This window comes from Oncorhynchus kisutch, linkage group LG7 (genome assembly GCF_002021735.2).
Source record: "Oncorhynchus kisutch isolate 150728-3 linkage group LG7, Okis_V2, whole genome shotgun sequence".
NCBI classification, from domain to species: Eukaryota; Metazoa; Chordata; class Actinopteri; order Salmoniformes; family Salmonidae; genus Oncorhynchus; species Oncorhynchus kisutch.
Window position 1 is genome coordinate 3,991,306 of NC_034180.2, and position 12,160 is coordinate 4,003,465.

The 12,160-nt window shown below is 43.7% G+C and overlaps 1 protein-coding gene across 2 annotated transcripts in view; it reads left to right on the forward strand.

The window, feature by feature from the left end:
• Positions 1–12,160, forward strand: part of LOC109894743 (polypeptide N-acetylgalactosaminyltransferase-like 6) — a 247,805-nt gene that overhangs the window by 220,409 nt on the left and 15,236 nt on the right. For both annotated transcript variants that reach the window (XM_031828395.1, XM_031828397.1), the window contains exon 8: positions 4,404–4,521. In XM_031828395.1, coding sequence (XP_031684255.1) covers positions 4,404–4,521 — 118 coding nt within the window. The remainder of the gene's footprint in view (positions 1–4,403; positions 4,522–12,160) is intronic.

Below are 12,160 nucleotides of genomic sequence, written 5' to 3' on the forward strand. Positions count from 1 at the left end.
TGAGAGGTGTCAAAGTCTTGCTAACTATTTGTCTGTGTACAGTGTGTGTCTCTCTGTGTGTGTACAGTGTGTCTCTGTGTGTGTGTACTGTGTGTGTGTGTTTATTCTTCAACATCTGTCTGTGTGATTCACCCAATGATAAAGAACCTATTCCCCCTGGACAAGAGTGTTCACACATTACACCGCTTAACCCAGGACAGAAACAATGTTATATTTGAAGAAGAAAAACCTCCAACTCATTTCCAAAGAGAGAGAGAAAGAGAGATAGAGAGAGACAGAGAGAGAGAGAGAGAGAGAGAAATAGAGATAGACACAGAGAGAGAAATAGAGATAGACACAGAGAGAGAAAGAGACAGAGAGAGACACAGAGAGAGAGAGAGACACAGAGAGAGAGAGAGACACAGAGAGAGAAAGAGACACAGAGAGAAAGAGAGAGACACAGAGAGAAATAGAGAGAGACACTGAGAGAGATAGAGAGACAGAGAGAGAGAGAGAGGCCAAAGGCTTCAACAACATGGCTTTATTAGCATGTTGCACTAATTCCAACAGCATTTAACTAATCACATCAGATAATTAGTATTTTGAGTGGAATTACTTCTTAATTCGCTTATAGTCAGTCAGTCAGTGTTCAGACTAGTAAATTGCCTGATCTTGCGAGCTTACATACATGATGGCTACACAGATATCAGCGGTAATCAGTCTGGTAATTATGAGGCTATGTTCAGACTGTCAGGGTTGAGCTCTAGTCTAATTCCACAAGGAATTGGCCATACATAGGAAACCACACACACACATCCACAGGAGAGAGAGCAAGAGAGAGAGAGAGAGACACACACGGTCTTCAATTCAATGGCATTCATGTCTCTATTTCGTTTGCCTAACGTGCTACATATACAGATGAATAGAGCAGCTAAGGCCTTGTTTGTAAGCTGTTCTCCAAAGGTCTATAATGTACACATCAATGTAGAACACCAGTGATCTGCTGTGTAGAGTGCAGTACAGACTCAACTGGCTGGAGGGTAGAGTAGTGTTGTGTTAGAGTGCTGTAATTTATGCATGTTCAGTATGATAACATTAGGAACCGTATGTATGAAGTTTAATGAGCTGTGTGAGCCGAGGCTTGTACAATGTGTGTGTGCGTGCCTGTGTGTGTGTTTGTACAGTATGTGTACATAGGCCAATGCGTGCTTGTGTGTGTCCTGCTGTTTGATTACAGTGACTCCTACTCCTATGGGCTTCACAGGCCAGAGGCCAGAGAGGCTCAGTCAGCCTCAGTAAGTAGCTTGACCCGGTACACATGCCCCACTGTCTCAGAATCTCAACCTGCAGCGGTGTGACCTCTGCTTTACTCACCTGGCTGGCCAACCACACACACACACACACAAACACAGGAACACACACACACAAACACTTGAACACACACATACAGCCTCCTCCGTCTCAGCTCAGCCTCATTGATCTACACGTTCCCTCTGAGATCCCTGTCTAATTAAGGGATCGATAACAGCCACCACGCTGCAGTCTTACTATATCATATCCAGTTTGGCTGCTCCCTTCAACTCAGACACAATCCTTCCTGGAGGAACCCACACTGAAGTAATCACATCTCCTTAGTGCTAGCCCTCTGTCCCTGGCAGGTTTGATTGACTAATATCATCTTGACTGACTGGCCTTGTTTCTTGACTTGTTTCCCCCCCCCCCCCCTCTGTTTTATCTGTTTGTACACTGACTTTGCGTATAATTAATTAATCCTACAATATTGAATTTGGCTATCAGGGCACCCTTGAATAAATTGCATGACATCTCTGAATGCTGCCCTCCTTCAATCAGATCATCTCTTCATAGCAGGCTGGTTCCTTCCTCCTTGTTGGGTAAGCCTCCTGTAGGATTAGATGAAGGATATTAATTCTCTCTCTCGCTCTCTCTCTCTGAGCCTATCAGCAGCAATCCAGCCTGATCAAACAGTGTAAAGCCTCCACTAACCACTGAGATATCCACAGCTAAAAAACAGCTCTCATTACCTTCTATATCACCACACAAACCATCCCACTCAATCTCTCCCGTGGTGTATTTCAACCGTAGTGAATCAAAAACGGACTTTCCAAACGATGAGGGTTATATATATTATGCTTTAATTTCAACCACCACAACCAGAAAGTGTAGTGTCCACGACTACTTTAACTTCTCAAATAATATTCTAGTGTTGTGGGTTTTTTAAAATAAGAATATTATGTGAGTTAGTTCTGGATTTTGTCTAATCCCTCATTCCATCCACTTTATCCAGAAGTTGTAGTGTCAATGACAAATCAACTACTTTAACTTCCCAAATAAACTATGTTCTCTAGTGTTTTTCAGCTCTTGTTGGCAAGGCTGCTAAGAAGATAAAATATATAATGATTTCAGCTTGCTCCACCATTAGCTCCTTTAATTGAGTGGACTGGTGTATTTCAGCGCTTTATTAAATTGGAGGGAAGCAGGCCGGAGGGTATTACCAGCAGAGTAAATAGATTTCTGCACTGAGCTCCCTCCGTCTGGCTCTGCCTTCACCACCACACACACAAGCTCATACCTCACTTGTCTTGTTTTTTGCACAGGCAGATCATGGTTGTTATAGATACATAGACACACAAAAAAAATTGGAACAAGGAACATTTGGCTCCTTTGAATCATCATTGGGTCAGACCAAACAGTTTTTCGGATTAAAAAGACTGTCTATCTGTGGAGGCCTAACCTTAAGACACCAAATCCAATCCCTCCCACAACGCCTTTGCTATTTTGGATTTTACAGCTTAAAACTTTCTTGGCTTAAAGCTCTTTTTTGTTGACTAAGATGCCCAAATAATGCGACGCTTTCCCTGTGAATCAGGAGGTGTGAAGAGATTTAATGAGTCAAGCTTGCTGTTGTGTTGTGGCTTTGCGCCTTGGTGCTGTTTATTAGGAGCATTTTGGTTACAAAAACACCCCTAGTTCAACGGCTCCCCAGCTCAAACGCTAGACCTATCCTCCACACTGCCGTACCGCGTCCATCCAAGCCTCGCATCAAGACACCGCCGCTCTTTTCGACCTCTCAGTAATTCAAAGGGCTGTGGTGTTTTCCTTTTTTGGCCTCCTCTAGTTACATCACAGTATTTCATCCCCCCCACGCTTTATTAGAAGATCGTCGCCTCGTCCTCGTCGCTACCGAGGAATGACTCAAACGCAGGAAAAGAGCTCTTCCCATTACCCGGAGGATTACTCTGATTCTCCACCATCGTCGAAGAAGAACGACAAGGAAAAACATTCAAACATCCCAAAGCCAGGGTCCAACAAAATCCACTCCCCGAGTTTAAGCCCTGCTGAAAGGGAGTGTGAAATAACAATGAGCACAGGTTTGGGGCAGTACAATGAGCAAGGAGGGAGAATAGGAATAGGCAGGGAGAAAGGATTAGAATAGTATTAGTAGAAGCAGTTTGTTGTTGATAGGAAGGAAGTTGCTTCTCCTTGGAGTAGATGCTGCTTACTGTGCACCAATCCCTGATCTGCTTAGATTTTTCTGTAGATTCTGCAGTGGGAAATGTGAAATGTCAGGCAAATAGCCATGTCAAGTGTCAATCATGGGGATTTTTGACTGCTTGAGCTCTCTGTGAAGTTTATCGATTGCGCGAGGGTCGGTGTCAGCATACCGCGAGAGACTGGTATTTCTTTGCCGTGATTGGATGAAAGCTTTGACTGAGATAAGCCTGAACGGAACATCCTTTATTATTGCAAGCCAGGAGATTTATGGGTAAAGACTCGATATGTCTTTGAGACTGCCTGCGTGTCTGCGTGCATGTTTTTACTATAGGTATGATGGTGTTTTAGAAGGTGTGTATTTACGTATCCAGGGGCAACAGAGAGATGCGGGTCATGTAATTTCTCTGTATGCTTCCACGAAGACTGCAATATGATTGTCTCTGAATTATGCTCAAATGCCACCTTTCAATATATGTACTTTACATATGTCATACTTTTCTCAGCTCAAGGGATTAAGTATGTTACTCTATATTTTTGTTAAAGAATTACTCACACCTGTTTATCTGTCTTATACCACAAAGACAGCAAGTGTAGATTACTTTCTCTGGATTTAGGATGCTTGGAATTACACCAAATGTCACCTTTCAATATATGGATGTTATGCACTATTTTAACGTAATAAATCTGAACATGGTAACTAACACTTGTATTATTTCTTTGTCTTTCACTGGTTCTCTTGTACAGTTTCTCTGTCTATCTCTCTTAAGAGCTACAAGTGTAGCAGTAGATGCTCACATTATGACACAAAAATAACTAGACACCGCCACATTGTTTTGTGCTGATCGGAAGATTTAGAAAATAACTTTACAGACGAGCTAAAGACATGGATGCTCTCTCTGTCTCTCCTACAGGTCTCCAGTGATGGCCGGAGGTCTCTTTGCCGTCAACCGTCGGTGGTTCTGGGAGCTGGGTGGCTACGACACTGGCTTGGAAATATGGGGCGGAGAGCAGTACGAGATATCGTTCAAGGTGAGCAAACATGTATAGAAGATAGCGTTTCCCAATCATACATTTCTCTTACCAATGCTCTCAAGACTGGAACAAGTCTTATAATTCAAGCATTTCGACACAGCACTGTAGAGAAAGTGGAAGTCTTAAGGAGTCTTAAGGTTGCTAGTCATACTCATGAGGGCTAAGTTCGTCTTTCAGTATACACCAGGGTTCGGCAACTAGATTCACAGGCCAATTTTTGTTGGAGCGGATGGTCGGGTGGCTTAATCAAACCAAGCTTTATTTATACAGCACATTTCAGACATGAAATGCAACACAATGTGCTTCACAGAGAGAGAAAAAACAACAGAATAAAAACAATTAAAATAACTGAAATATTTACTACACAAAAAAACAGAAGAGGATCAAAAACATGAGAATAAAAATGAAATGACTAAAAATCACCCTAAAGAAAAGCAAAGCTAAAGCAGTTTTGAGTGTTAAATAAGTGTTAATAAGAAAGTATTTACTAAAATAAATTGAAGAAAATAAAACAATAACAAATAATTAAAGTGCAACAATAAAATAACGGTAGCGATGCTATATACAGGGGGTACCAGTACAGAGTAAATGTGCGGGGGCAGAGGTTAGTTGAGATAATTGAGGTAATATATACATGTAGGTAGAGGTAAAGTGACTATGCATAGATAATAAACAGAGAGTAGCAGCAGCGTAAAAGAGGGGTCTGGGGTAGCCCTTGGATTAGCTGTTCATGAGTCTTATGGCTTGGGGGTAGAAGCTGTTAAGAAGCCTTTTGGACCTAGACTTGGCACTCCGGTACCGCTTGCCGTGCGGTAGCAGAGGGAACAATCTATGACTAGGGTGGCTGGAGACTTTGGCCATTTTTAGGGCCTTCCTCTGACCCTGCCTGATGTAGAAGTCCTGAATGGCAGGAAGCTTGGCCCCAGTGATGTACTGGGCCGTACGCACTACGCTCTGTAGTGCTTTGCGATCGGAAGCCGAGCAGTTGCCATACCATGCAGTGATGCAACCAGTCAGGATGCTCTCGATTGTGCAGCTGTATAATTCTTTGAGGATCTGAGTACCCATGCCAAATCTTTTTAGTTTCCTGAGGGGGAATAGGCTTTGTCTTGCCCTCTTCACGACTGCCGTGGTGTGTTTGGATCATTCTAGTTTGTTGTTGATGTGGACACCAAGGAACTTGAAGCACTCAACCTGCTCCACTACAGCCCCGTCGATGAGAATGGGGGCGTGCTCTGTCCTCCTTTTCCTGTAGTCCACAATCAACTCCTTAGTCTTGGTTACGTTGACGGATAGGTTGTTATTCTGGTACCACCCGGCTAGGTCTCTGACCTCCTCCCTATAGGCTGTCTCGTCGTTGTCGGTGATCAGGCCTACCACTGTTGTGTCATCGGCAAACTTAATGATGGTGTTGGAGTTGTGCTTGGCCATGCAGCCATTGGTGAACAAGAAGTACAGGAGGGGACTGAGCACACACCCCTGGGGGGCCCCCGTGTTGAGGATCAGCCAGGCAGATGTGTTGTTACATACCCTTACCACCTAGGGGCGGCCCGTCAGGAAGTCCTGGATCCAGTTGCAGAGGGGGGTGTTTCGTCCCAGGGTCCTTAGCTTAGTGATGGGCTTTGAGGGCACTATGGTGTTGAATGCCGAGCTGTAGTCAATGAATAGCATTCTCACGTAGGTGTTCCTTTTGTCCAGGTGGGAAACATTAGTGTGAAGTGCAATAGAGATTGCATCATCTGTGGATCTGTTGGGGCAAATTGGAGTGGGTCTAGAGTTTCTGGGATGATGGTGTTGATGTGAGCCATGACCAGCCTTTCAAAGCACTTCATGGATACAAACATGAGTGCTACTGGTCGGTAGTCATTTAGGCAGGTTACCTTGGTGGTCTTGGCCACAGGGACTGTGGTGGTCTGCTTGAAACATGTTGGTATTACAGACTCAATCAGGAATAGATTAAATATGTCAGTGAAGACACATTCCAGTTCAGCACATGCTCAGCACATGCTCGGAGTACACATCCTGATAATCCGTCTGGCCCTGCGACCTTGTGATTTTTGACCTGTTTAAATGTCTTACTCACATCGGCTACGGAAAGTTTGATCACACAGTCGTCCAGAACAGCTGCTACTCTCATACATGCTTCAGTGTTGCTTGCCTCGAAGTGACCATAGAAGTAATTTAGCTCATCTAATAGGCTCGTGTCACTGGACAGCTTGCGGCTGTGCTTCCCTTTGTAGTCCGTAATAGTTTGCAAGCCCTGCCACATCCGACGAGTGTCGGCGCCCGTGTAGTACAATTCAATCTATAAGGGCACAAGGCGAGACCCAAATGCAGACACAGGAGGCAGATGGTTGAGCTCCGATATGTATTATAACAAAAGGGGTAGGCAAAAGGCAGGTCAGGGACAGGCGAGAGTTCATAAACCAGGTCAGAGTCAAAACAGTACCAGGCGATAGGCAGGCTCGAGGTCAGGACAGGCAGGGGTTCAATGATCAGGACAGAGTCCAAACAGTACCAGGCGATAGGCAGGCTCGAGGTCAGGACAGGCAGGGGTTCAATGATCAGGACAGAGTCCAAACAGTACAAGGGAATTGGCAGGCTCGTGGTCAGGCAGGCGGATTCGGCGTCAGGACACGCAAGGGTCAAAAACCAGGAGGGCTAGGATAAAACAGAGACTGTGAAAAATAGGAGCTAGGGAAAACGCTGGTTGACTTGGAAATACAAGACGAGCTGGCACAGAGAGACAGGAAACACAAGGATAAATACACTGGGGACTAATAGGGAAAACAGATGACACCTGTAGGTGGGTGGAGACGATCACAAAGACAGGTGAAACAGATCAGGGCGTGACACAATCTTATTCCTGTATTGCCGCTTTCCCTGTTTGATTGTTTCGTAGAAGGGCATAGCGGGTCTTCTTATAAGCGTCCAGGTTAGTGTCCCACTCCTTGAAAGCGACACCTCTACCCTTTAGCTCAGTGCCTGTAATCCATGGCTTTTGGTTGGGATATGTACATACGGTCACTGTGTGGACGATGTCATCAATGTACTTATTGATGAAGCCAGTGACTGATGTGGTGTACTCCTCAATGCCATCGTAAGAATCCCGTAACATATTCCAGTCTGTTCTAGCAAAACAGTCCTGAAGCTTAGCATCTGGGTAATCTGACCACTTCCGTATTGAGCGAGTCACTGGTACTTCCTGCTTTAGTTTTTGCTTGTAAGCAGGACTCAGAAGGATAGAGTTATGTTTAGATTTGCCAAATGGAGGCTGAGGGAGAGCTTTGTACGAATCTCTGTGTGTGGAGTAAAGGTGGTCTAGAGTTTTATTTAATCTGGTTGCACATGTAACATGCTGGTAGAAATGAGGTCAAATGGATTTAAGTTTCCCTGCATTAAAGTCCCCGGCCACTAGGAGCACCTCCTCTGGATGAGCATTTTCTTGTTTGCTTATGGCCTTATACAGCTCGTTGAGTGCGGTCTTAGTGCCAGCATCGGTTTGTTGTGGTAAATAGACAGCTACGAAAAATATAGATAAACTCTCTCTGTAAATGTTGTGGTCTACAGCTTATCATGAGATACTCTACCTAAGGCGAGCAAAACCTTGAGACTTCCTTAATATTAGATTTCGTACACCAGCTGTTACTGACAAATAGACACAGACCGCCACCCCTTGTCTTACTAAAGGCAGCTGTTCTATCTAGCCAATGCACGGGAAAACTCAGCCAGCTGTATGTTACCCATGTCGTTGTTCAGCCACTACTCGATGAAACATAAGATATAACAGTTTTTGATGTCCCGTTGGTAGTATAGTCTTGATCACATCCAGTTTATTCTCCAATGATTTCACATTGGTAATAGGACTGATGGTAGACGCTGATTACCCACTTGCCGTCGAATCCTTACAAGGCACCCCGACCTACGTCCCCGATATCTCTGTCTCTTCTTCATGCGAATGACAGGGATTTGGGCCTTATCCGGTGTCTGAAGTAAATCCTTTGCGTCCCGATTCGTTTAAAGAAAAAATCTTTGTCCAGTACGAAGTACCTCGGTCTTGTCTTGATTTAGCTGGAGGAAGTTGTGAGCCACCCAAGTATTTAAATCACTAATACAGTCTAATAATGTATCTGTGAAGTTAAAATCTTCTAGTGACACAGAAATGTAAAATTGTGTATCGTCTGTGTAGCAGTTAAAATCAATGCTGTGCTTTCTGATAACGCTGCCAAGGAGTAACATATACTTTATAAACTGAACAGTACCAGACCCAAAATCAAACCTTGTGGACGCCACAGCGCCTGTTTTGACTCTCGACCAGTTAAATAGGTCCTAAACCAATTTAGAACTGGAGCAGAGACGCCAACCCTCTTTTCCAGTCTTTTCAGAAGGACATCATGGTCAACCGTGTCGAGTGCAGCACTTAAATCCAAGAGTACAAGGACAGAGAGCTGTTTGGCATCTGTGTTGGCTCTAAGATCATTTACCACTTTAACTAAGGCTGTCTCTTCGCTCTGATGGGCACGAAACAAACTGAGCAATCATGGGAGAAGGGCCTTGGTCAGGGAGGTGACCAAGAACCTGATGGTCACTCTGAATGAGCTCCAGAGTTCCTCTGTGGAGATGGGAGATCCTTCCAGAAGGACAACCATCTCTACAGCACTCCACCAATCAGGCCTTTATGGTAGTGGCCACCCGGAAGCCACTCCTCAGTAAAAGGCACATGACAGCCCGCTTGGAGTTTGCCAAAAGGCACCTAAAGGACTCAGGAAACAAGATTATCTGGTCTGATGAAACCAAGATTGAACACTTTGGCCTGAATGCCAAGTGTCACGTCTGTAAGAAACCTGGCACCATCTCTACGGTGAAGCATGGTGGTGGCCGCATAATGCTGTGGGAATCTTTTTCAGTGACAGGGACTGGGAAAGATGAACGGAGCAAGATGAACAGAGTAAAGTACAAAGTACAGAGAGATCCTTAAACCCAATGAACATCTCTGGAGGGACCTGAAAATAGCTATGCAGCGACGCTCCCATCCAACCTGACAGAGCTTGCGAGGAACTGCAGAGAAGAATGGAAGAAACTCCCCAAATATAGGTGTGCCAAACATGTATAGCGTCATGCCCAAGAATACCCAAGGCTGTAATCACTGCCAAAGTTGCTTCAACAAAGTACTGAGTAAAGGGTCTGAATACTTATGTAAATGTGATTTATTTTTATTTTTAATACATAAAATACTATTTAAAAAACAGCTTTTCCTTTGTCATTATGTGGTATTGTGTGTAGATTGATGAAGAAAAACAACAATTTAATCAATTTTAGAATAAGGCTGTAACAAAATTTGGGAAAAGTCAAGGGGTCTGAATACTTTTCCAAATGCAATGTACTTGAACAGATTTCCTAAATGAAAGTAATTTCCAGCTGAATTCCTGGTGATTTAAGTATTTCCTTCCCCAAAAACTAAAATCCCACCCCCAAAATATATAGTAATATATATATATATATATTAGTTTAGTTTTTTAGCAAAAAAAGAAAATCGCTTGCGGGCTGGTTTTGGCCCATGGCCACCTGTTGCCTTTTGCCGACCCTGTTACATCAGAAGGCATGGACCAAAGCGCAGCGTTGTAAGTGTTCATAATTTTTATTGATCAAAACACTCTAACAAAATAACAAAGAGAAAAAACGAACTGTTCTGTAAGGCAAATAAACTATACAGAAAACAACGACCCACAAAACACAGGTGGGAAAAAGTTTACCTAAGTATGATTCCCAATCAGAGACAACGATAGACAGCTGCCTCTGATTGGGAACCACACTCGGCCAAAAACAAAGAAATAGAAAACATAGAAATAAAGAAACTAGAATGCCCACCCTAGTCACACCCTGGCCCAACCAAAATAGAGAATAAAAGCCTCTCTATGGCCAGGGCGAGACAGACCCCTGGTCTATACTAAAATACATCTAAAGTTGCGTCGTTCATCTGGGCACAACAAAATTACAGATGATTTAAAACACACTAAAGTCTACCAACCTTGCAATTATATTAGAGTCTAGACAATCATGGTCCCATAACAATGTGTTTCTTTGGTCCATTATTTTCCATCCTGTCCCACCATACACCTGCCTCAATCTCCAGACAGGTCAGTCTGTTCCCAGACAACTTTATTAAACTGGAACAACTTTCACCCAGATGAATTTCTCTCGCTCTGTTCTCCAGTGTTTTGTTTCTCCTACCTTCTCCAGTACAATGCACTCCTCAGAACCCAGCATTCCAAAATAATGTGCGTGTGTGCGTGTGTGTGCCCGTGTGTCTGCAACCGTGTGTGCACGTGTGTGTGTGTGTTAGTGGGTTACAAGGAGTAGTTCTGGCTTTAGCCTCCTTCCCAAACTAATTACAGCCAGTGATTTTTGGTTTGTTTGCGGCTCAGAGGTTATTCCATTTTGATTTACGGAGGAGAACACGGTATATGGATGTGAGGGAATATTGTGTTTATCGTGCCTGACATACCTGCCATCCAACCGGGTCTCAGTATACACTCTCTCTCGCTTTCGCTCTCTCTCGCTCTCGTTCTGTCAGTGAGTGCACTTTGTAATTGGAATGCAGCCCTTTCTTCCTTGACTGGAAACCATGGCAACGATAAAAATAGTTCCCATGCAAAATTGCAAGTCTTCTTACAGAGGTGGGAGGGGGGATTCAGACATTTGTGTTAATCTGTGTGTTTTTTGAGTCGTTGGTGTTATTTTGTGTTGAGAATTCACAAGTGTACAATAAGCACACAAATGAAGAAAAAGTGTAAATATTACACAGTGGCGCCCCCATCTGTCTAAATGTTAAAAGCTCTGATTCAGAGTTGTCTGCTCCAATTACTTAGGGGAGAGTGGGGTAAACACAGAACCCAAACTGGCTGCGCGCAGGCGACATCGTGCATAAATGTATTTTGTCCCCCTACACCAAACGCCAAACGCGATCATTTACACGCAGGTTAAAATATCAAAACAAACTCTGAACCAATGACATTCATTTGGGGACAGGTCGAAAAGCATTAACATTTATGGCAATTTAGCTAGTTAGCTTGCACTTGCTAGCTAATTTGTCCTATTTAGCTAGCTTGCTGCTGCTAGCTAATTTGTCCTGGGATATAAACATTAGGTTGTTATTTTACCTGAAATGCACAAGGTCCTCTCCTCCGACAATTAATCCACACATAAAAACGGTCAACCAAATCATTTCTAGTCATCTCTCCTCCTTCCAGGCCTTTTCATTGTTGAACGTTTTTATGGATATCTTTAAGAAATGGCTTTCTTCTTGCCACTCTTCCATAAAGGCCAGATTTGTGCAATATACGACTGATTGTTGTCCTATGGACAGAGTCTCCCACCTCAGCTGTAGATCTCTGCAGTTCATCCAGAGTGATCATGGGCCTCTTGGCTGCATCTCTGATCAGTCTTCTCCTTGTATGAGCTGAAAGTTTAGAGGCATGGCCAGGTCTTGGTAGATTTGCAGTGGTCTGATACTCCTTCCATTTCAATATTATCGCTTGCATAGTGCTCCTTGGGATGTTTAAAGCTTGGGAAATATTTTTGTATCCAAATCCGGCTTTAAACTTCTTCACAACAGTATCTCGGACCTGCCTGGTGT